This window comes from Sprattus sprattus (genome assembly GCF_963457725.1).
Source record: "Sprattus sprattus genome assembly, chromosome: 4".
NCBI classification, from domain to species: Eukaryota; Metazoa; Chordata; class Actinopteri; order Clupeiformes; family Clupeidae; genus Sprattus; species Sprattus sprattus.
Genome location: NC_137923.1, coordinates 11,669,797 through 11,692,747, shown reverse-complemented (window position 1 = coordinate 11,692,747; position 22,951 = coordinate 11,669,797). Strand labels below are relative to the sequence as shown.

General features: G+C 39.4%; 1 protein-coding gene across 1 annotated transcript; it reads left to right on the top strand.

Moving 5' to 3' along the window:
• Positions 1-377: 377 nt before the first annotated feature.
• Positions 378-20,127, top strand: kcnt2a (potassium channel, subfamily T, member 2a; the record flags this gene model as incomplete). Its single annotated transcript, XM_080836165.1, has 29 exons — positions 378-475; positions 672-751; positions 974-1,070; positions 2,479-2,523; positions 2,611-2,662; positions 2,866-2,925; positions 3,265-3,339; positions 5,234-5,317; positions 6,306-6,400; positions 8,490-8,670; positions 8,807-8,971; positions 9,321-9,457; positions 10,166-10,229; positions 11,021-11,129; positions 11,233-11,341; positions 12,202-12,351; positions 12,508-12,716; positions 13,633-13,849; positions 13,971-14,076; positions 14,424-14,596; positions 14,820-14,891; positions 15,234-15,368; positions 17,161-17,272; positions 17,664-17,765; positions 18,111-18,194; positions 18,439-18,567; positions 19,219-19,549; positions 19,835-19,919; positions 20,010-20,127. Exons 1-29 carry the CDS (start codon positions 381-383, stop codon positions 20,125-20,127), a joined length of 3,471 nt encoding a protein of 1,156 aa, XP_080692291.1. The 5' UTR covers positions 378-380.
• Between the last annotated feature and the right edge of the window lie 2,824 nt (positions 20,128-22,951).

Genomic DNA, 22,951 nt, shown 5'->3' with positions numbered 1-22,951 from the left:
GTTAAATTATCGCATCTGTCAAAGCCACATGAGATGTGTTACATTTAAATTAAATTCGAGCAATTCACATTGAGATTTATTGTGTCCTCGTGAGGAAAGACCCTTCAGTAGACCTTAACAGAAAACACGCCTTAACTCCACCCGCACTTGAAAGGTGATTCTAGTGCTTAGCGACTGGTGGGCTGTATCTCTAGATATTCGTGATGTAAGTTAACTGTGTTGCTGCAAAAGACGCCGGTCGTTTGTTATGACTTATTTGGGTGCAGACAGCATTTAACGCACGTGATGTTACACGGTGAGGAAAGAACTATGTTGGTGAACATGTATCAGTTCGAAAACGTTCAACAATAGTCCTATAGCTTCTATTTATTTGAGGAGATATGGTGGATTTGGAGAGCGAAGTACCCCCTCTTCCGCCAAGGTACAGATTCAGAGACCTACTCCACGGGGATCAAACTTGGCTGAGCGACGACAGGTAGGTTTTTCGGTCGAGCAAAGCAATACAGCATGTTTCTCGGAAAGAACCCCATTGCATGAACCGACACGAGATTAATTTAGACTTCAAAGTGGAGATAACAAGGTTTTGTTTAGACGCAATTAAAGCAAATAGAAGAATGTAGTAATAATATTGACCATGAACGTTTCTGAAACTCATCATTCTGTTATTTCAGAATGCAGATTGATTTTTACGTCAATGAAAACACATTCAAAGAGAGACTCAAACTGTTCTTCATCAAAAACCAAAGATCAAGTACGTTACCAGACCTCGTTTCTATATCATTTAAGCATTTTGAATATTGAATCACTTTTAAACACACAATAGCCTGTATGAGAAAATGTAGCTAACATGTGAGTTGTGGTGACTGTTGAATGCAGGGTAATAACTATTATATAATCAACAGTATTTTGTTATCTCACTTCATTGTCCCATGTTACTTTGCAGAATTGTAACAGACTATCACATCTTTTTCAGGTCTGAGAATCCGTGTATTTCATTTCTCTCTAAAGGTCTTAAGCTGCATTTTATACATATGTCGAGTACTCGATGACTCAGAGGATGGATATGCATGGTAATACAACTACTGATTTCTTACCACCCTCTTCATTAGGACTATGCTTTAACGCCTCGACCTCAGTGACGATAAACTCACAATAATATATATCAAAATACTTATTGATTAAAAGTTTTGAATAAAAACCAGATTGAAAGAAACATAGAACAGTGACCAGTACCAGGGCAACACTAATAATGTAATAATGCTATTTTGGTTGCTTGTCATGATGTGATGTTATGGTTTTATCCATGCAGGCAGGATACTGTGACTGGTTCCATTAAGACCTATTTAAGATTACAATCTAACTAAACCTTACAAACACAATAGAAGGTTTGCATTACATGTCTTTTGGTGATGTAGTTGGCAATGACATACTGAGAGAGCTTTTTTATATTTCACGGGGTGGTCCGACCTGGATTACAAAACTGGACAGTGCATAACTTAAACTACTAGCTGAGACAGATGTATTTGCCCTTCACAAGACCAAATACTATGAAAATGAATTTGAAGTTGATCCCAGTACTAGACACTAGAAAAGAGGCAAATTCTTGCAGTGTCTAGTTAAGAGAGTGCCTCTAACCTTTGCAGTTGTTGCACTGACTATTTAAACTTACAGTCTGCAATTATAATCCCATTTACTTTTTGCAACAATTCAAACTAAAAGCACAATCCATCCGGCTAGAACAGAGCAAGAGTGGTCATAAATGTTGAGCTGTAAAATAAATACAGTGTGTGGTGACTAGAAGCGTAGTTAAAGAATTCATCTAGTTGACAAACCATCCATAGCCCAACCTTGGCAAGGCTGGCCAAGGACCTGAATTCTTTACAGGGTTCGTGTACACCTGTACATGAATATCCTGTACAGGTTGGGACAGTCCTGGCTCTGTAAATGAGAGAGAAAAAAAGTACTTCAGACTGAGCCGAACACCATTCTAGACAACCAAAAAGTTGCTTTAGGAGCAAGCATGGAAGAGACAGGTGTAATTTTATTGGCTGTGATATCAACAACCTTTTGCCAGCATTAAGGACTTCTTTCGTAAGGAAACGCTCTTGTGTATACCTTGTAATTATTCATTTACTTGAATTACACCACTTGCAATCTTCTTCATGTACCTATGAATCCTAAATCCTACTTTGTTAAGCAAGGTCATCAACTGGCTTTTGGAGCTAGACACTCACTGATAACACTATTATGTTTGGGGTGAGATAATGATAGAAAAAGTAAAGTACCACTCTCTTGTGTCTGGCGGGCTTTGGTGCTATCCTTCACTTCATATTCAAATTTGAACATGACTTTACCTACTTGTGTAATTTTCCTGAAGGCACTTTTTCTGTGCCTATATCAGTTTCTTTAATCCGTTTCACATTTGTTAATAAGTTCTAAAGTTTTTTCTGTAATAAGTCATGTCTACTCTTTTAACAGTTGGGGCTGCCCTGCTAAAAACTATACTCTATTTATGATAGACTGGTGAGTGGATGCAACAATACAATTGAAATGTTAGTATCTTTCCTATATATAGGGAAAATGTTTTTCTGATCAAGGTGTTTTGTGTAGGGCTCCAGTGATATGGGTTGAAAGGAGTGAAACAAGTCTTTGGGTCTTACAGGTACAATCAGCGTGTCCCCTTATACTCAAACATCATCAGATATAAGATTTCATCGTCAGATGTCTTGTGATGTAACATTTTTAAGATACATCTACATGTGAAAATTGATACTGGCCCTTGTTTTACAATAGAGACAAAAAGTTGTTTTTTCCTTATCATATTGTGCTTCTGTCATAATGTGTAAAGGTGGTTATTTTTTGTAGGTGTTTCTTGCACTGATATGTCTTTCTGAAACAATTTTGCTGACCTATTTAAGTTACAAGGTAAGCCTATCCGCCTGCTTTTACATTGACTGTGATGTTTCATAGAATAAATTCAATATTGATTTTAAGTTTTAAACCTTTTGGACAGAAACAGCAGATCCAGGTTATACTTACCCCCGCAGTTTCTAAACATTAAGTTATCACTTGTGACCCCATCCCAACAGTGCTTCAACAGTGTGCCTTATGAAAGGGAAACAGGACTTTAATCCTGGAAATTAACTGTTTTAATGGAAAATGAAACGCTTTTTTCATTTAAATGAGTGTTATGATGTTATGTATCAGCCAAGGTTTACATACTTACCTAGCGCTCATAACAGTTGTATTATATTCTAATTGCAGGGTAATATATGGGAAGAAATCCTTCGGATCACATTTTTGTTGGAGGTGGTAAACACAGTTCCCTTCCTACTCACAGTAAGTGATCTCCGGGATATGTAAACTGTATTAAACTAAGCGATTAATCTGAGCCCATGTTAGTGCCATGATCAAATACAGAAATGGGCTCTCGTTTGCCTGAATCCATTAAATGCACCTACAGACGTGGACAAAATTGTTGGTACCCTTCCATTAAAGAAATAAAAACCCACAATGGTCACTGAAATAACTTGAAACTGACAAAGGTAATAATAAATAATAATGTACTGAAAATTAACTTATCAGAATCTGACATGGCTTTTGAATTGTTGTTCAACAGAATAATTAAAAAGAAATAATAATGAAACTGGCCTGGACAAAAATGATGGTACCCCTAGAAAAGATTGAAAATAATTTGACATAGGGACATGTTAACTAAGTTGTGTCCTCTATTTAGCATTACAGGTGTCTTCAAACCTGTTACCAGTCAGTCTGCCTATTTAAAGGGGGAAAAGTAGTCACTGTGCTGTTTGGTCTCATGGTGTGTGTACCATGCTGAACATGGACCACAGAAAGCTAAGGAGAGAGTTAGAGATTAGAAAGAAAAATATAGACAAGCATGTTAAAGGTAAAGGCTATAAGATCATCTTCAAGCAGTTTGATATTCCTGTGACTACAGTAGAACGTATTATTCATAAATGTAAGGTCCAGGGGACTGTAGCCAACCTCCCTGGACGTGGCTGCAAGAGAAAAATTGATGACAAATTGAAAAGACTGATAATACGAATCAAAACCAAAGAGCACAGAACTACTTTCTAAAGAGATAAGAGGTGAACTCCAAGGTCAAGGCGCATCAGTGTCAGATCGCACCATCCGTCGCTGTTTGAGCCAAAGTTGAAGGAGGAGGACTTCACTATTGAAAGCAAATTATAAAAAAGCGAGACTGGAATTTGCCAAAATGCATATTGACAAGCCACAGGGCCTCTGGGAGAATGCCCTTTGGACAGATGAGACAAAACTGGAGCTTTTTGGCAAGTCACATCAGCTCTATGTTTAGAGACGCAAAAATTAAGCATACAAAGAAAAGAACACTGTAGCTACTGCTAAACATGGAAGAGGCTCGGTTATGTTCTGGGTCTGCTTTGCTGCATCTGGCACAGGGTGTTTTGAATCTGTGCAGGGTCCAATGAAATCTCGAGACTATCAAGGCATTTTGGTGCGAAATGTGCTGCTCAGTGTCAGAAAGCTTAGTCTCAGTCGCAGGTCATGGGTCCTCCAACAGGATAATGACCCAAAACACACAGCTAAAACACTCAAAAATGTGTAAGAGCAAAACATTGGACTATTCTGAAGTGGCTTCTATAAGCCCTGATCAAAATCCTATTGAACATCTGTGGATGGAGCTGAAACATGCTGAGACACCTGGAGCAGTTTGCTCACAAGGAGTGGGCCAAAATAGCTGTTGACAGGTGCAGAAGTCTCATGGAGAGTTACAGAAATCGATTGATTGCAGTGACTGCTTCAAAAGGTTATACAACAAAATGTTAAGTTAAGGGTACCATCATTTGTGTCCAGGCCAGTTTCATTAGTTTTATTTTTTTAATTATTCTGTTGAATAACAATTCAAAAGCAATGTCTGATTTTGATAAGTACATTTTTATGTATTATTACCTTTGTCAGTTTCAAGTTATTTCAGTGACCAATGTGGGTTTTTCTTTCCTTAACTTAAGGGTACCAACAATTTTGTCCACGTCTGTATATTAAAATAAAAGTTGTACGGATAAAAATGAAAATGGTGCATCTGGATTTTGATGATTGTTTCCAATGCAGTACAGCAATACGAGAAGCTATAGAATATAGAATCTCACTCATGTAGAAGAATTCTTATTGTATATGTGAGCTGCAATAAACTCAATGCTTGTATGACTATCCTGTTAATACTGTTGTTTTTAAGGTCCTGTTCGCTCCTCTCAGAAACCTGTTTATTCCTGTGTTCCTGAACTGCTGGTTAGCAAAGTATGCTTTGGAAAACATGATTGTGAGTACAAACCTTAATTTCATTATACCACTACTAATTAAACTAATGATAACAATACTGCCACTGCCACAACAACAACAATAACACATCATGTGCATACAGCAAAAAAAGGGCATCCAGACAATCAATGTGATAGAAATATCAGATGAGTGTAGTGCTGCAACTAACGACTATTTTGATAATGGAATAATCTATGGTTTATTACCTTCGCTTATGGTTGTTTTAGGGATATGTTAGCTTACCATGAGGTTGATAAAAATGAACTTATTAGAAATACGTCTTTTAATGAATGATGAGGGCTAATTCAGTAAGGGCAGTTTCTTGCTGAGGAGTGCAAGTCTGCTTCCGTTGAGTTAGGAGGCCAACTTAGAGGCCAACTTGCATAACAATTTTATCATTTGTGGCCAAACGGTTTTCAAGATATTGCTCAAAAATCGCTTTGAATTCCCTCTTTCAGGGGGTGCTAGCATGAAAGGAGTCACACATCAAGGGACATAAACCTCATATTTCATGTCAACCCTGTGGGGCTACAACTATACTAAGTTTTATGTGGATTGGTGAAGTCTAAGCATATGATATAATCGACCCAAAACTGGTGAAAAAAGAAGAAAAAGAAAAAACAAACTTTGACAAACACTAGTGCACTGCAAGCAGCAGTCAAAATGACAAATACTATATGACTGCCCTGCATCGTGTAAGAGCAGTCATAATGAATCTAGAGGCAAGTTGGGCAAAAAAGAATCAAGGTGAACAACTAAAGAATTTAAAGAAACAAGCTATGAAGTGTCCTATGCCTTACAAATATGTTGCGGAGAGTTCACTGTAAAAGATCAGTAACCAAACAGATTCTCCTGGCATGCTGTTGAATTGATTACACTGTGTTTGCGTAGATGTCATCCTATGAGTGCATGGGACAATGAGAATTATTTTAACTTCTTTTGTAAAACCTTTTTTCATCTTCTCACCCAACAACAAACCGCCACCTCAGAATGACCTTCATCGAGCCATCCAACGGACCCAGTCAGCCATGTTCAATCAGGTTCTCATTCTGATAACAACTCTTATCTGTCTCATGTTCACCAGGTGAGTGGGATAAAAACCTTAAGCAGCTAGCACCTCCTGCAATAGACAAGAAATAGACAAGGATGATGCACCACTGTCTCAGAGGCATGGAAGACTATGAATATGAGAGGCCAGTTGCTGCACCCTTTTAGGCTAATTGGACAGATGGAGGAAGACACTGCAGATCATGCACCATTTCAGTGGCATTAATTAAATTGCTGCTCATTTTCTGTAGTTTCCTGCCCTTTATGAGATGCACTTAGTACAGCTCCCCACAAACGTGCATTTTATAAACCACATGTCCCTTGTGCACTTCTCTCTTCTCTGAAATTTTAATATATCTTGGCAACACACTATTAAGCCAGGGCGAGCCTTTCCACAAGGCTCTATCTCTCTAATATGCATTGCCATTGGAAATAATGGGGTGTGTGTTGGGGAGCAATCGATGGCTAGAGGTTGGGGAGCAATCGACGGCTATGTGTTGGGGAGCAATTGATGGCTACGTGTTGGGGAGCAATCGATGGCTATGTGTTGGGGAGCAATCGATTGCTATGTGCTGTCATAGTTCATGCTTGTTTGCTCCTGAACTGGAGCAGTGAAGAAAGCTGCAGTCTGCACAGATCCCAACAACAGTATTTAGAGTAAATGATCTATTAAAACTGAAAAAAAAAAAATTCCTTTTAAAGTGGCTCAGTATATTCAAGTCCTCAGTCGTCCATGACTGTGTTTTTTCTGGTTTATAGATTTTTATGATAGATAAAACAGGAGGAGGGGATAGATTTGGGATAGGGGAAGCTTGGTATGGTGCACACACTGAATCCTGCGTTAGGAACAACTGAAATTGTCTTCAGATGTTTTTGAATGAGCTTATCTGCTGCACTGATATCTTTCTAGTGTGTAAGAACAACATTAGATTCAATATATTTATGAGATCTGTTTTATTTCTGTCCAGGCTGGGACTATTACATCAATTGTGCGTGTATAGGCTGTTTACGAAGTACATCATTGTTACTAACATTCTTTATTAAGATATATTTGTCAGCTATTTAAACAACTGGATATGCTCTTTTAGTTATGTTGGATGTGGTACTGATATAACCAACCATTAAATATATGAAGCATAGTTGGCTTCCTTGTATGTAAATGCTCATGTTGCTGGAAAAGATTGTAATATAACAGAAAGAATAAATGTAAATGCAATTGTTGTCTATTGCTTGCACCCTCTTTATACTGTGTTGTTAGTCATCTGAAGGATAGATGCCAATATCTGATGTATTTTGTTCCCTGCGGTTGGACTCCTGCAAGTTGATTGCTTTAGCTTAATGACTGCTAAGTGACCACAGTGCTGCCATTAGCTGTGACTGTAATGTGGCTTTCTTGGCTTTTAGTGTGTTTGGTGTGTCTTTTTGTCCCAGTTGTAAAACTAATGAGATAGTTGCAAAAGACAACCGGAGAAAAGGAACTTCATCCATGTGCTTCCCTTTTGAGCCTAATGACCCCACTCTCTCTTGGTGGCGTCTACGGGAATATTGCCTTTCATGCCAGTCACCACAAATTAGGCTAAGTGTATGGTATGGCACATGTGATAAGAGCAATTCCTAACAGAGATGTTGCATCAATGTAGACTTACATGACCTCTAATGAATGTGGATTCAGACGATACCTTTTGGCAAAAAAACATTCCTGATGATCAGTTTTACGGGAAAAGATGTTTAATTCAGGGCTGCAGCATGTAATGATTCACCAAAAATCTATTAGTTAAACAAAACAATCACTGTGCTTGTTTACAGAGTTCTGCAAACTATTGCCCCAGATTTATATGGTCAAAGTCTGATTGATTTTTTATCTCTTTTTATCTGCATATACAACTAAAAGGCCTGAACAGAGCCATATCATTATGTTTGAGAACAGGTTTGTTGTGTTATGCTTAATTTTAAGGTATTTGAGGTAAGGTATCTCTGGGAGAGAGTTGAAGTCACTCTTGAACTCATTGATATGTCGAGTTACTGAGCCTTTACTTTAAAGTGAAGCACTTTAAGTTAAGTGAAGTCACTTCAAGGTTTGAATTCTTACACTGATTCTTTGCTTGTTTTTTGTGTATTTGGAACAGCATTTGTGGGATTCAACATCTAGAACGGGCTGGAAACAAGCTGTCATTGTTTGACTCCTTCTACTTTTGCATTGTGACCTTCTCCACGGTTGGATTTGGGGATGTTACCCCCAACATCTGGCCTTCTAAACTGCTTGTGGTCATCATGATATGTGTAGCGCTGGTGGTTCTCCCCATTCAAGTGAGATAATCAACACAAGAGCTGTTCTCCAGCTTATCTTGGATGATGACTGGTGATATAATGGTCTATTTTATTCTTCACAGCAGTAAACAGTGCCTTCCTCAGTCTTGATTGTTGTGTACTGTGTCACTGCTAGTTTGAACAGCTCGTCTATCTGTGGATGGAGCGGCAGAAGTCTGGTGGGAACTACAGCAGACATCGGGCTCAGACAGAGAGGCACGTCGTCCTGTGTGTGAGCTCCCTCAAGAGCGATCTGCTCGTGGACTTCCTGAATGAGTTCTACGCTCACCCCAGACTACAGGTGACTCTGAGTGTGGAAGTGCATGAAACATCTCTAAATCAGAGTTTCTCTGTCCTCTTCAACCCTGAGGAACCCTAGCACTGCATGCTCTCCATCTTTCCCTGTGCTGTGCCAGGGATATCTGATCAGGGTCTTAATAGAGCCATAATGCCATTAATTAACCAATAGATTCTGATAATTAGCAGTGGTCCTGATGTATCAGAGCCTCAAAGCCCTGATGGTAGAGTAGGGATAGATGGAAAACATGCAGTACTGGACTTAGTAAAACTGAAACCCCCTGCAACATTTCAACTCTTAAAAAAGTTCCTTAGTCATCATGTTTTCTCTGGGTGCTTCCTTGTTCCTGCAGGACTATTATGTCATCATCTTGTGTCCGACAGAGATGGACGTCCAGGTGCGCAGGGTACTGCAGATCCCGCTGTGGTCCCAGAGGGTCATCTATCTCCAGGGCTCAGCCCTCAAAGACCAGGACCTGCTCCGAGCCAAGTGTGTCAGCACTGATACATTCATACATAATGCATCCCTAAACATATGTGATGGACATATTAGTTCACCAGGATCTTGCTAGGGTTTGTTGCGATTGTTGCGGCCAAAAGTGACTGAATAAGCTGCAGGAATTCTCAGAAATTGTGGTTAAAATTTCAGTGATTTTTAAGGGTTATTTTTTGTAACAATAATGTAAGTAGAACAAATTGAATTCAGTTTTTCAGCTCTTTCCAGAATATTTTTTTATTCTGCAGGTGAGAACTAAGGCATTTTCAAATAGGCTATTGTCTCAGGTTAAGTAAGACTTCAAGAGTTTCCTGGTCAAACATACATTGATGTAAACACACACAACCTTAGGCTGGGGACCATCCTGGGTCAGGACTGTGCCGGTCCAAAATGGTGCTGAGCAACCACCGCAGAGAGAGAGTGTTCAAAACCATAACAGTCATAGTTGGGCAGTAAGGTTTTTGAGAAATGCTCCCCGGGTAAAATGTTGCAGTGAATATACTGCCATCTTAAGGACAACTCTTGAACTGAACTGCAGAGTTCACAGAAAAAAGTCAAGTGGTATTTTTTATCAGGTGAAGCAGCGGGAACATTTCAAATGGTGTTTATTAAGAAGTTTATGTTCAGCATTTGCATAACAATAAAATAGTTGTGCTCCAATAGAGAAAGAAATACCAAATGTCCTGTGAAATGTTGTTTCAGACTGGACAACGCTGAGGGGTGTTACATCCTTAGCAGCCGCTGTGAAGTGGATCGTACAGCTTCAGTAAGCCCAGTGGGAGAAAGTGGGGTTGCTATTGAAAATAAAACCAACATATTACCTATCTGTCTATAACTATCTCTCTCTCTAGACAGATAGAGAGAGAGAGAAAGAAAAAGATTGCATAGAGTGAAAACAAATATTTTAAATAGATGCACTGTGATATTGAGAACTTGCATGTGTACTTAGCCTTGCCTTTACAAATGCATCATTCTTGTAACTGAATAACTAGAGGTTTTTTTTTATCAGTTTACATCTCAGGACATGAGAACACAAGAAACAATTTACCTCTCCCTTAAATAAGAGCATTGTTACCCCCCCCCCCCCCTCCCCCTATAGTCTTTCTTTCCAAAGTCATAGATATATTTGGAGCTTTTTAAAGCAGACAGTCCCACGCCTGTCTCTCTACCAGACAGTATTTAATGGAATTAGCTGAAATGAGTCATCCACATCCCTGTCTGCTCTTTGACTCCTCAGCCTAAACACTGGAGTTACTATTTTATGACCTCTTTGCTAATGGCAGTTTAAAAAAAAAGAATATAAAAAAGGATAACCCTTCAAAGGCTCTTAGGCATTTAAATTATTCACATTGTTTTATATAGAGGCAACATTACGCTCACAGCCTTTCTTGAATGCTAAATGCTACTGACAGGCTCGGATCATTACCATCATGCAGTTGAGCACTGAGAGTGCTATCTTTTTGTGTCCTGCAGAGACACCAAGCAAGACAGAAATGTCCAACCTGAGACATTATTCAATGTGTCACTTGAATCATTTGAAACTCTGTTTAATATCAGGACCATCAAACAATTCTGCGCGCCTGGGCAGTGAAGGACTTCGCCCCTAACTGTCCCCTGTATGTGCGGATTCTCAAACCAGAAAATAAATTCCATGTGAAATTTGCTGGTAAGAAAATCCTTTCTTTACAAGTGTAAGGTCTTATTTTGTTGTTGATACTATTGTGGTTGACATTTCTGTTTCTCTGTGTATTATTTGTCCCATACCTTAGATCATGTTGTATGTGAGGAGGAGTTTAAATATGCATTGCTGGCCCTGAACTGCATCTGTCCGGCAACTTCCACTCTCATCACTTTACTTGTGCACACCTCCACAGGCCTGTAAGTGTGGCTGGCAGTCCCCACCCCCCTGCCATTGCATACCTCATAGGATGGATTTAGATTAGGTGTACATCACTATTGGGGTTGAATTGCAGCACATGATGAGTGAATCATTTAAAAAGTTGAAAATAACTTTAATAAATAGTAGGTTGAATATCTCTCTTCATCAATTTTTGGGTATTGATTATTGTAGTCCTACTTGTAGTCAGGGGGCAACCAAGTGTAGTGTGTGCTGTACTGACCTGGCTTCTGTTATTCCATGTGATTTGCCAATCAGGATTAAAGATCAGAGTTAGTAATGATTGACGAAAATCCACAATCTAATGAATCTCATATTAATTTGTATTTCGCCTCCTAATTGGACTTAGAATGTTAGGGTAGGTTAGAATGTGAGGGTCTCTGGCTGAAGGTCCTGCTATTTGGAATACTGGGTCCTAGAGAGCTGTAAAGCCATAGGTGTCTCTCACAACCTTTAATCTCAGGTAATTTCAATTGTATTCATGAATAATTCAATTCCAAAACAATATCATTGTCTCAAGGCACTTTACAGAGCTCAGTGCTTGGAATACAGGCCTCTGAAACATTTGCTCATGGCTGGATCCTCTAATATTAACAAGTTCCCCCGTGAACCAACATGTGGCTGTTCCCATATCAGAGTAGCTGCCTGATACATATTCATGTAGGGTCGGGTTATTGGTTGACACCCACTTTTCTGTTTAGGATACTGTGAACCTTCCTCTCTCCCTTGATGCATCACTGGAAGATTGATTGATCATTCTCCGACTGAGTCTCCACCTGTCTTTGTTATTAGAAAAATGCCAACAGATTGACAGATGCTATCATGTGTGTGTATCCCTCAGGGAAGGCCAGCAGTCACCAGAGGAGTGGCACAGACTTTATGGGAGGTTCTCTGGAAACGAAGTCTACAACATTGTACTGCAAGATAGTGTGTTCTTCTCAGACTATGAAGGGAAGAGCTTCACATACGCCTCTTTCCATGCACATAAGAAGTGAGTTTGAACTAGCCTTCCAGATTCAGACAGTAGAAGTTCAGTTTTTCTTATCAGCCTCTGGATTTGAACACTCATTTAACCAACTAATGACATTGATTGTATTCAGCTGGTAAAATCCATGCATCAGACAGATTGTGTCTTCCTTACTCACAGATATGGTGTGTGTTTGATTGGAGTGAGCCGGAAAGACAAAAGCATTCGTCTCAACCCGGGGCCCCACTTCACTATGAGTTCCACAGATACTTGCTTCTATATCAATGTCACCAAGGAGGAGAACTCCGTCTTCAAAGCCCAGAGGCGGGAGGGTGGGCAGTGCAGCAAAAAGACCCACCTCCCCGTGCACAGCATCATCGCCAGCATGGGTAAAAGAGAAAAGAGTGGCCTTCTCCTCTGTCTCTCTCACATATCACACCTTTTCCCAGAGTGACATAGTGCAAGACAGTAACAGAATGAAAAATAATGTTCTACCTTGTATGATGAGATGAAGTAGGACAGCTCAGCTAATATCGCAAATCAGCCTCTGGTGGGGGTAAGCCTGATCACAATAGCTGGACTGCAGCCAATATGCACTGGAAAAATCAAATGTATCATATGAACATAGAAGACCCTTTGGCTTGGTAGTCCACTGAAGGCAGAGAATATATACGTATGATAATATAATCACCAATTGCTATTGACCAACATTATCGCTCATGCATCTTACCAGCCTATTCAATTCAATTCAGCTCACTTCAATTTTATTTGTATTGCGCCAAAACAATACAATTGTCTCATGGGGCTTTACAGAGCGTAGGGCCTGAACCCCCTCAGAGCAAGGAACATTGCAAGAAATCATACATGTATCATAATGAGCATTCTAACATACATGTGGTAAATGTACAAAGCATACAGTATTTAAATCTTTTGGATTATTTTTTGTCAGCAAGTCAGGATGTACCAAATGATTTTGGCATTTGGTGTAGGCCTATTGCAGATAGTCTTTAACACGTGAACAGTGCCTATGGTTGGGAAAGGGTTCTGATAATCTGCATTACAGTGTATTATATTGTATTGTATTAGGAATTAAAATTGCCAGAGACATCCCCATTCAGCATTTTAACAATATTAGATGTTGATTCAGTAATTATCGTGATTCTTTTAACGTGCTTTAATTTCTGTGAGCATAACCATTGGATTTAATTATTTACCCAAACAATGTATGTTTCCTGAGATGCTCATGGTATCGGGGTGAATGAATAAATACAAATCGTATTGTGGTCTACTCTGTTCCCCCCCGAGGCACTGTGGCAATAGACCTCCAGGACACCAGCAGCAGCAGGCCCAGCTGTGACTCCACCCTGAACCTTCCATCCGACTCCACCAAGACAGGACGGAGGAGCAGCATCGCGCCTGTGCAGGAGGTGTCAGACACTTCCTCCCTTCAGACCTGTGACCTCTCCAGTGACCAGTCAGAGGATGAGACGCTGCCCTTCTGCGATGACCTCTCCACCGAGGAGAACTGTAGTCTTCCAGGGGGAAGGCAAATGAGCACTAAAGATGTTTTCCCAGAATTCCCCTGAATGCTTTCCCTTGTCAGAATATTTAGTTTGTGTTTTAATATTGTGCTTTATTAATAGATTCATCAAGGGATATCCTCCAAATCTTCCCTACATTGGAAGCTCTCCCACACACTGCCATTTGCTGAAGGAGAAAGTACCATATTGTTGCCTGAGACTAGAAAAGGTAAAACAGGTCACACATGTATTTCTGTAGTACCAATCTATCTCTGTCTCTCTAGATCATTCAAGCTCTATTTATGTACAAAGCCCCAGGTGCATTCCTAGTGGTTGGGAGTCAAATATCACATATCATTACAATGTCAATATGTTTTTTTTTTTTTTTCAGAACTAATCTATTCCAGTCTATGCTATCCTCTAATCTAACATGTTTTATCTGAAACTCTCTGTTGTGACCCTTGAAACATACTCAACTGTACTTCCATTCTTTGCTGTTCCAGTGTTATCTCCTAATATGAGCTAGGCTATATAATGCGTCACAGTTATGCGTGATTGTGTGAAACTTTGCTGTAGGAATGCACCCATAACCATTATGAAGATGCCAAAGCTTACTCCTTCAAGAACAAGTTGATAATAGTGTCAGCTGAAACAGCAGGAAATGGGCTGTACAACTTCATAGTTCCTCTAAGAGCTTCGTACAGGCCAAAGAGGGATCTCAACCCCATAGTGCTGCTCCTAGATAACAAGTAAACCTCAGCTTTCTGTCCTTTTCCTTTCTGTTCCACCCCTTCTCCTTGCATGGTTTAACTACTGTGGTCTTTGTTTTTGCTCCAACTGTCTTTATATTCCTTCATGTTCTCAGAGCATGGCTGTCGCGGTGTTGCTGTTGCATTGCGGTGTCACATCAAATAGTATTCAAGTGGGATCATCATCACACATTCATGTGGGGTCCTTCATATTCTGTTTCAGGCCTGATGCAAAATTTCTTGAGGCAATCTGCTGGTTCCCCCTGGTTTATTACATGGTTGGATCAATTGATAAGTATGGGACTATCGTTTGATATGGTGACACCATTAATGACTATTTTTGCTTTGGTTAGACTTCTTTACGGCAAGCCTTTCTTCACAAGATGACTGAAACTTCCTTTGTTACCTGAAGTGGGAGCTTGCGCATAACAGTTAATTGTTCTCAGCTATTGTTGCTATAAGGGTGAATCTGAAACCAATTGCATTACTTGATCAAGTGCTTTGGTTATACCTTAAGATACAGAAGTAGGAATTGTTCTCTTTTGTGTTGTAATGGGCATTTTTAATCACTTGGCTGCGGTTTTCACATTGTTATTTGCCTGTTGTTTGTTTTCTTGCTTATCTTTTGGGAGTAAAGCCTGGATGACCTTCTACGCTGTGGGGTCTCTTTCGCAGCCAACATGGTGGTGGTGGACAAGGAGAGCACTATGTGTGCAAAGGAAGACTACATGGCAGATGCGAAAACTATTGTCAATGTCCAGACACTCTTCAGGTGAGAGTAGTCATTAGTGAACAGACATATGCCTCACTAACCGGTACATCTAACTTCTTCTGTTGGGATATGAAACTAGACTATCACACCACCCAGGGATGGGATGGGTGTCTGGGATGGGTCTACTCATAGTCCCTAGAGCAAGTACCAAACATTTCCCACTTTTAAGACCATATGCATTAGGTGCAATTAGTTTTAATTGAAGAATTTTGGCAAATATTCTTAGATAATTTCATGCTGTTTGTTTATCTCTTTTAACATCCATATCTCTGTCTTTTTAAAAGTATTTTAACACTTTGTATTATATCAAAGAAATGAATAGCTATATGAATACATTTGCCTCATCTAATTTGATACCTTTTGGGGAAAAAATACTGCTAGAGGTTGTATGGATAATATCTATATTGCCTGTTGGCTTGAGTTGACTAGAATAGATGTCCACTGGCCTAGTGATACCGTTTGTCCTTTTGCACTTGGGATTATACTGGCTGTGTCAAATAGTTTAGTGTTCTATGATATTTTGTACAAGACATTAATTGTATATTAAACTGACTGGGAAACATAAATCATGCATTACAGAGAGGGAAAGGGAGAGGGGGGATAACTAAATAATGGTGGTTTCCATGGCAACCATAATCATATTATTTAAGTGTTTAATCACTGGTCACCACCAATATTTAAGCAGTATGACACAAGTTCCTGGGGTTTGTAAAGAATACTGCTTATTTTATAACAGTTCTACTCCCAGCTAATACACCTTTAAGAACATCTCTGGTTGTGCCGGTTTATATCCACTGATGGAATGCCTCTCGTCCAATCAGAAATAAATACATTGTTTGACTAGATATAACTGTTAGATATAACTGCTATAATGACCCAGATCCACTGGAAAATATTTTGACTTGCTGTAATAGCTGATTTTGTATCGTTTAGATCACTTTCATGTGACAGCACTTCACCTTACAAAAGGAACGAAAAGAGTAATGGTGAAATGGCAACTGTTACATTTCCAGAACTGCTCTTTTAAAAGGAGCCGTTCCAGAAGACCTGTCTATCAATCAATCAATGCTATATACAATATTGGCAGTGTTATTTTATTTCCAACTTAATTCAGGATTGAATATGTTCTCTGCGTTGAACAGCAGATGGCAGAATAGTTCTCAAAGAAGCACCATCTTTGTAAAAGACAAGTAAAGGAACATCTGATGTGGGTAATATCTGCACATAATATTTTAGAGTTTCAGGGAGACGTTTTTGGTCTATTGTCACTCTTGATCAAGACATGAAGGACAAATATAGCACGAAATAATTAACCATCATTAGTGACATTAACAAAACAAATACAATTATCTTAATATTTTATTCAAAGCATATCGAATCATGCATAGTTTACAATTTAGCCTCCAGTCACTTTCTGCTGGAAAGCAACTTACTAGAGACATATGCAGACAGTTTTGACACCTTGAATAGGTTAATAATTCACTATAGTCTTTACCAGTTTGACAACATTAGACATCCTTTATTTTTATAGGCATTTTTCAGTGACAGCATCTGTATTGCTGTGGAAGGGATGGAATTGTCTATTCAAGCTTATTACAGCACCGTAAATTAGTTTAGGCTATATAGTCAGATGGATGTGATTGTTATAATTGATTTCTAAGGGTGTAACTGATCTCTCATTCTCTTTTACCGGTCCCTATTATCAGTAAATCAGACAAACAATCTTGTTATTCATCTCTTTAAAAAAACAAAAAATTAACTTTGACCTTTGAATTTGCCCTCCCTTCTCCAGGTTGTTTTCAAGTTTGCGCATCATCACTGAACTAACACATCCAGCCAACATGAGATTCATGCAGTTCAGGGCCAAAGACTGTTATTCACTGGCTCTTTCCAAACTGGAAAAGGTGAACAGTGCCAATATAAACAATCAATGTCTGTGTGAATAAAATAAGGCCAGAGCTTTTATTAATTTCCAAATAGATGGCAACAATACTATATTTCCCCTCAAAAGTAATTTTGTAGTTTGTGTTGTAATTAAATGTATTAATATACGGCAGACAAATACTAAATCTGGTTTCCTCTGTTTGTTGATTTTCTATTTTACCTTTAAGATTAGATGCATTAGAGACAATGTAACTGAAAGAAATTGATTAAGTTAAATTCCTGTCAAACCTTATAACATTAAAGGCAGTCATAAAACTATACTGTATTACAGCAAAACTATTGTTGCTTTTCTTCTGGTGCTGAAATACCTCACCCTAAACCACATTATGTGCTGTCTCTCTCCACACACAGAAAGAGAGGGAGAAGGGTTCCAACCTGGCGTTCATGTTTCGGCTACCATTTGCTGCAGGGAGGGTGTTCAGTATCGGCATGCTCGATAGTCTTCTTTACCAGGTTATTAAGCTCATTATGTTATGTGCAAGTTTAAATTAAATTAGTTAAAAAAGGCATTAAATCCTTCTTACACATTAACTATTGTCATTGTATATGCATGCAAGACCACTGCCAGTGTTGCATACACACTGGAGAGGGTCACCATGGCATTACCTAATAGATAAAATGACACAATATTAACTGCAGTTTATTTTCTGGAGACACAGCCTATGTCCTTAAATGGTGTCTGAGTGTGCTCTCTTTTTATGAGAATCTCTTTCTATTCACTACATTTAGCTATTTACACTACATTTAAGGTTAACCATGACTGACTAGACTGACTGGTGTGTTGGTTCATCATTTTAGTCTTTTGTGAAAGACTACATGATCACCATAACAAGACTTCTGCTTGGTCTGGACTCAACCCCAGGATCTGGTTTTCTTTGTGCTGTAAGTATTCATATTGTCTCTCATCATTGTCAATTACATATCAGAGCATTCATATATCACAATATAGTAAATATCAATTTGTTTTGTATTTCCAAAGCATAACATTTAATATGTTAAAAATTCAGAAATTGTTGTCCAAGGCTATCCCAGTACTCAGGTTATTACAGCACCGTCATTTGTGATTTTTCTTGACTGTGTGACTTGAATTGTGCATGTGTAAATGAACTCTGTTGGCCTCTTCCAGATGACCATCACGCAGGAGGACCTGTGGGTCCAGACGTATGGCAGGCTGTACCAGAAGCTCTGCTCCTCTGTAGGCGACATCCCCATCGGCATCTACCGCACAGAGCTGCTGGACTCCGAACCCTGTGAGGTGCCGTGTCGATCTCCTCTTCTAGCCTGCCATGTGCAAATGACCTTTTCAGCTGATAGCAGACCAACTTTGATTTCCTGTGGCCCGTTGCGTCTTGTTTACTGTCTTAAGGTTGGATTGCGCTCAATAGGGCATGTGAAAAGCTGCCACTGTTGATAAGGTCTCCACACGATCAATGCAGACTCCAGAGAATCCCTGGGATTTATTTTTAGCCTTGATTCTCTCTATTCTCTCTAAATTCTCCCTTTGAGGATTAACAATTCCTCTTGTTTTTATGGATTTTTATGAACATTTGTAGCTCTCCATATATGCCGTGCTTGTAAGGTTGTATTATGATAAATGCGTGTTTGTTGATGTTTGTCAGATTTAAGGTGGACAGAACAGAGACATACATTATTCACCAATTTTCTTCTCACTGAAACCCAGCCTGGATGTCTAGTTAAGGAATCATATTTGCTATCATCAACAAGATACATACAGTACATAATGATGTATTTCAGTAAACATCATTCTTATTTCTTTTTTGGATTATAATTGTAATCACTCCACAGTTTCAAGTGTCCTTAGACAGAGTTTCATTTCCACTGTAGAATATTGATTTGCACCATGATAACTGCGCTGACCTTTGCTGTTGCCAACCATTCCCCAAAGGGCAGGGAGTCCCAGCTCTCCGTGACAGTGGACGACTTTGAGGAGGCACAGGAGCAGAAGAAGCCAGGGGAGCAGAGAGAGCAAAGCTTGGCTGAGAAGAGAGTCTTGTGCACCTCCTCCTTCAGCGGGTCCCCCTCCAACAGGAGGAACCACAGGAAGAGCAGGCAGTGGGCGCGCCGCCTGAGCCGTCTGGGGCCGCGGCCCGCCCCGCGCTCCCTGGAGAGGACTAGCCAGCAGCGCAAGGGCCTGCTGCCGCGATCCGAGAGGCAGGAGCTGGCTGAGCTCGTCAAGAACCGCATGAAAAATCTGGGCCTATCAACAGAAGGATATGGTAGGGGGTTGGATGGATGCAAAAGAAAAAACAGGATAGTTCATTTCCTGAAAACATCAGAAAATATCTTGAATCTAGAAATCTTCCTCAGTAAAGTCTGGATGTGTTTTGTAGGTAAAAACAAGAAGAATTTGACCTCCTTCAAATGTAGTTCCTCCCTTTCCTCCTTGCATAGGCATGGCACGTTTACAGAGCCAGGTGGAGATAAATGTGTAGATTGTGGTGCAGCAAAAACAGGAACACACTGATACTGAACCTGACCTTCATGTTTTTCTCATATTCCAGATGAAATGAATGAGAGTCTGAGCAGCTACTCTTACATTTTACTCAACCCTTCTCCAGACACGAAACTGGAACTAAATGACATTGTGTAAGTAAAGTGAAGTTTTTTCAATATCTCCCACTGTGATTAATAAAATGATCATGAAATGTTTTGAAGTCGTGTTTTTTTCTTTCACAGGTACATAATTCGTCAGGAACCTCTATCCTTCGTGCCTAACACATCTGAAAGCAGGACGAGCAGTTTTGGCAACTGCCAGTGGATAAGTGAGAACCCAGAATTGGAAAGTCAGCTTTGATCTAGTTGTATTGTTTATGAACACGCGTTGTAGGATCTTTGGCTGGTATAATCGTTTGCCTGTGTCCCCACTTGCACCTGAAGTTGGGGTTAGATGTGAATCAAAAGTTTAATTTGCCCTACAGAGGAGGCTGCTGCAGTGAGGGTGAAACTATAGCTTTGTTACCTTGATTAGTCAGTGTTTATCAATGTATATCAAAGTGTTATGTCTCCTAAAAACCTCTTAATATACTACATTAAAGTGGCAAACTGAGTCACACTGAGTTTGAGTTGGCCCTTTTGATAGAACAGTAAGAGGGCCAAATTATAGTCAAATAAAACAAGGTACTTATAGCCTCTATATCCAACTAAGAATGCCAACTTATTTATTAGTTTTACTTTGTCACAATGCATTGTACCTAAATTACTGCATAGCATTCTAATGTATGCAATATAAGACCATAATACCATAGCCATCATATGATGTATGAGATATGAAGTGTACCACCTGCATGAAACAAAGACAAGTTTGTGAATTAATATCTAAACCAGTAATAGGAGAAAATAAATATATAGGATGTGATTGATGTCTGGAACTGCAATTTTTAAAGGTCACATTGATCACTGATCATATGTGAAATCTGAAATGAATGCTTCACATTCTACATGCAGCCTTATTGATACCTCAGCATAGAATCAATATAACATAGCTGCTGTATTGACATGGGGTGTAGACATTCGAGGCAGTGGTCGCAATTGGCTCTTAGGGGCTCTCCGTTTTAGAAGTCATTTTATTGATTTATTGACGGGATCGGTTAAAAACATGGTCAATATAAAGAAAGGATATCCCCTATCCTGACATAGCGATTTGTTTATGCTCAGCAGCTGACTTGGTGCCTGAGACATTGACATGCAGGGCAAAGGATGTGAGTGGAGAACTAAGTTACTGTAACCTTTAAATGTGAACTGTCTCCACGGCCCACCACTGTGCACACACTCCATCCTCATACTCCGGATCCGGGTTAAATCAAGACCTTATCTGTGGGACACCTTTATGTCAGGGAGAAGAGCCTGTATAAGTTAAAAAGAAACAACATGACTTGAAAATGCCGTTAGGTTGTCTGTAAACACACCAGCTCGTTGCTGAGAGGTCATGAAAAAGTGACGCCTCCTCTGCAGCTATGCCAGGCGCGGCCGAGACTTCACCAGCCCCACTCCACCGGCCCGACCTTGCTGTATCAGCCGTCTCTTGAGCGCTCGTATTTATGCGCAGCGGCTGTTTTGTGCTGCCGTGCGGGCTCATTAGACTTCAGCTTGCGCTGGCAGGACCCGGTGTGAAGCGGACACTTGAATATACAAATAATATTACTAATTGTGACCAAGGGAATATTGCAGGAAGCTATCAGGTAAACAAACGCATTGGTCTGAAACTCAAAAACAGGCAGAGAGAACTGAGAAGCACGTGCCGTTTACCCGAGGGATTGGCGACTGAAAGGCTGCATGCAGATGCTCTTCCTCTGACGGGGACATTATTTCTTTGAGCCCCTACTGAAAGAGATGCATGAGAAAGAAGACATGGTGGTTACAAATGATTACAGAGAAGCTCTTAATCATGAGTCACCTTCAACAAAGCAAATGTAAATAAACTTACATTACACTTTCATTATTACAAATAGTTTACTTTAGGGCACACATTTTTGTTTATTTTTGTTAATGAGTTTGTTCATGAGTCTTCATCAGCGTACAGCCTGATGAACTTATTCCCATATTTTAAGCAAATTTATAAAAATTGAGCTAAAGAAAATTGACACTGTCCTGATCACGGAAGGCTTTGTGAACAGTTGTGGGATCAATACCTAGAGTTATCGGGTCACGTTTGTGGCAGCACCTAATACAATTCCAACAAATGTGGATTTATGGGTGATTCTCCAACTATGGTACTTTTTGGACCTGGACATTTTTAGAAAATGAAACATTTTGAATTAAAATATTATTGGCATAATTTGTTTCCTAATTATGCCTAGATACCTGCCCTGAAGTTGGTTGTGCTGATTTTTTGATTTTTGATTTTTGACTGGTGGTGTCCATGGAGACGGTTGTGGAAAAGACAGTTGTGGAAATGACATTTTCTCCATTTTTCTTTAATATCTCATGTTTGACTAGCCTGCTCGTGTAAGTTTTTAGAGTTAGCTTTACATAATCTCAAATTACACCAAATTCAATTGTAAAAATGCAGAAATGTTTTCGTTGGAATGAGTTATGAGCGGTTCAGAAATGACAAACAATAAACATACTCGAAGTTTTTCTCATATTTACCTTGATTTATCTCAAATTCAGTAACCTCTGCTGGGAGGTTAATTTCATTGAATCATGTGTTTCCCTCTAGAGTATCAATTGCTATGGTTACTGAGTATAAAAATCTAAAGGACTCAGCCTGGGACTGCATTTTATGCAGAGGTGTGGAAATGACGGTGAACCCGAGGGACAAGTGTTCAACATGGTTAAAATATGCCAAATTGAAAAGAAATATATTTAAAAGTATTATATTTGATTGAAATGGGTAATAATGCACACTTCCTGTTTGAATTTAAAATGATATCAGTTTTAGATTTTAAGTGAGATAAGGTTGAAGACCTGAAGTCTGGCCGAGGGACAGAGGCAAAACAGCAAAAAACACATATAACATGCCTCCTATTTTATAAAAAACAACATAATTGAACAATCATTTTTTATATATAGGTTCCCCTTAACATGTAGTAAGTGTGGGTGAAAAAAAAAAGTGGAAATGTTTTTTAGTTTTTTTTTATATCTGTCAAGGACAGAGAAAGTACCATAGTTGGAGAATC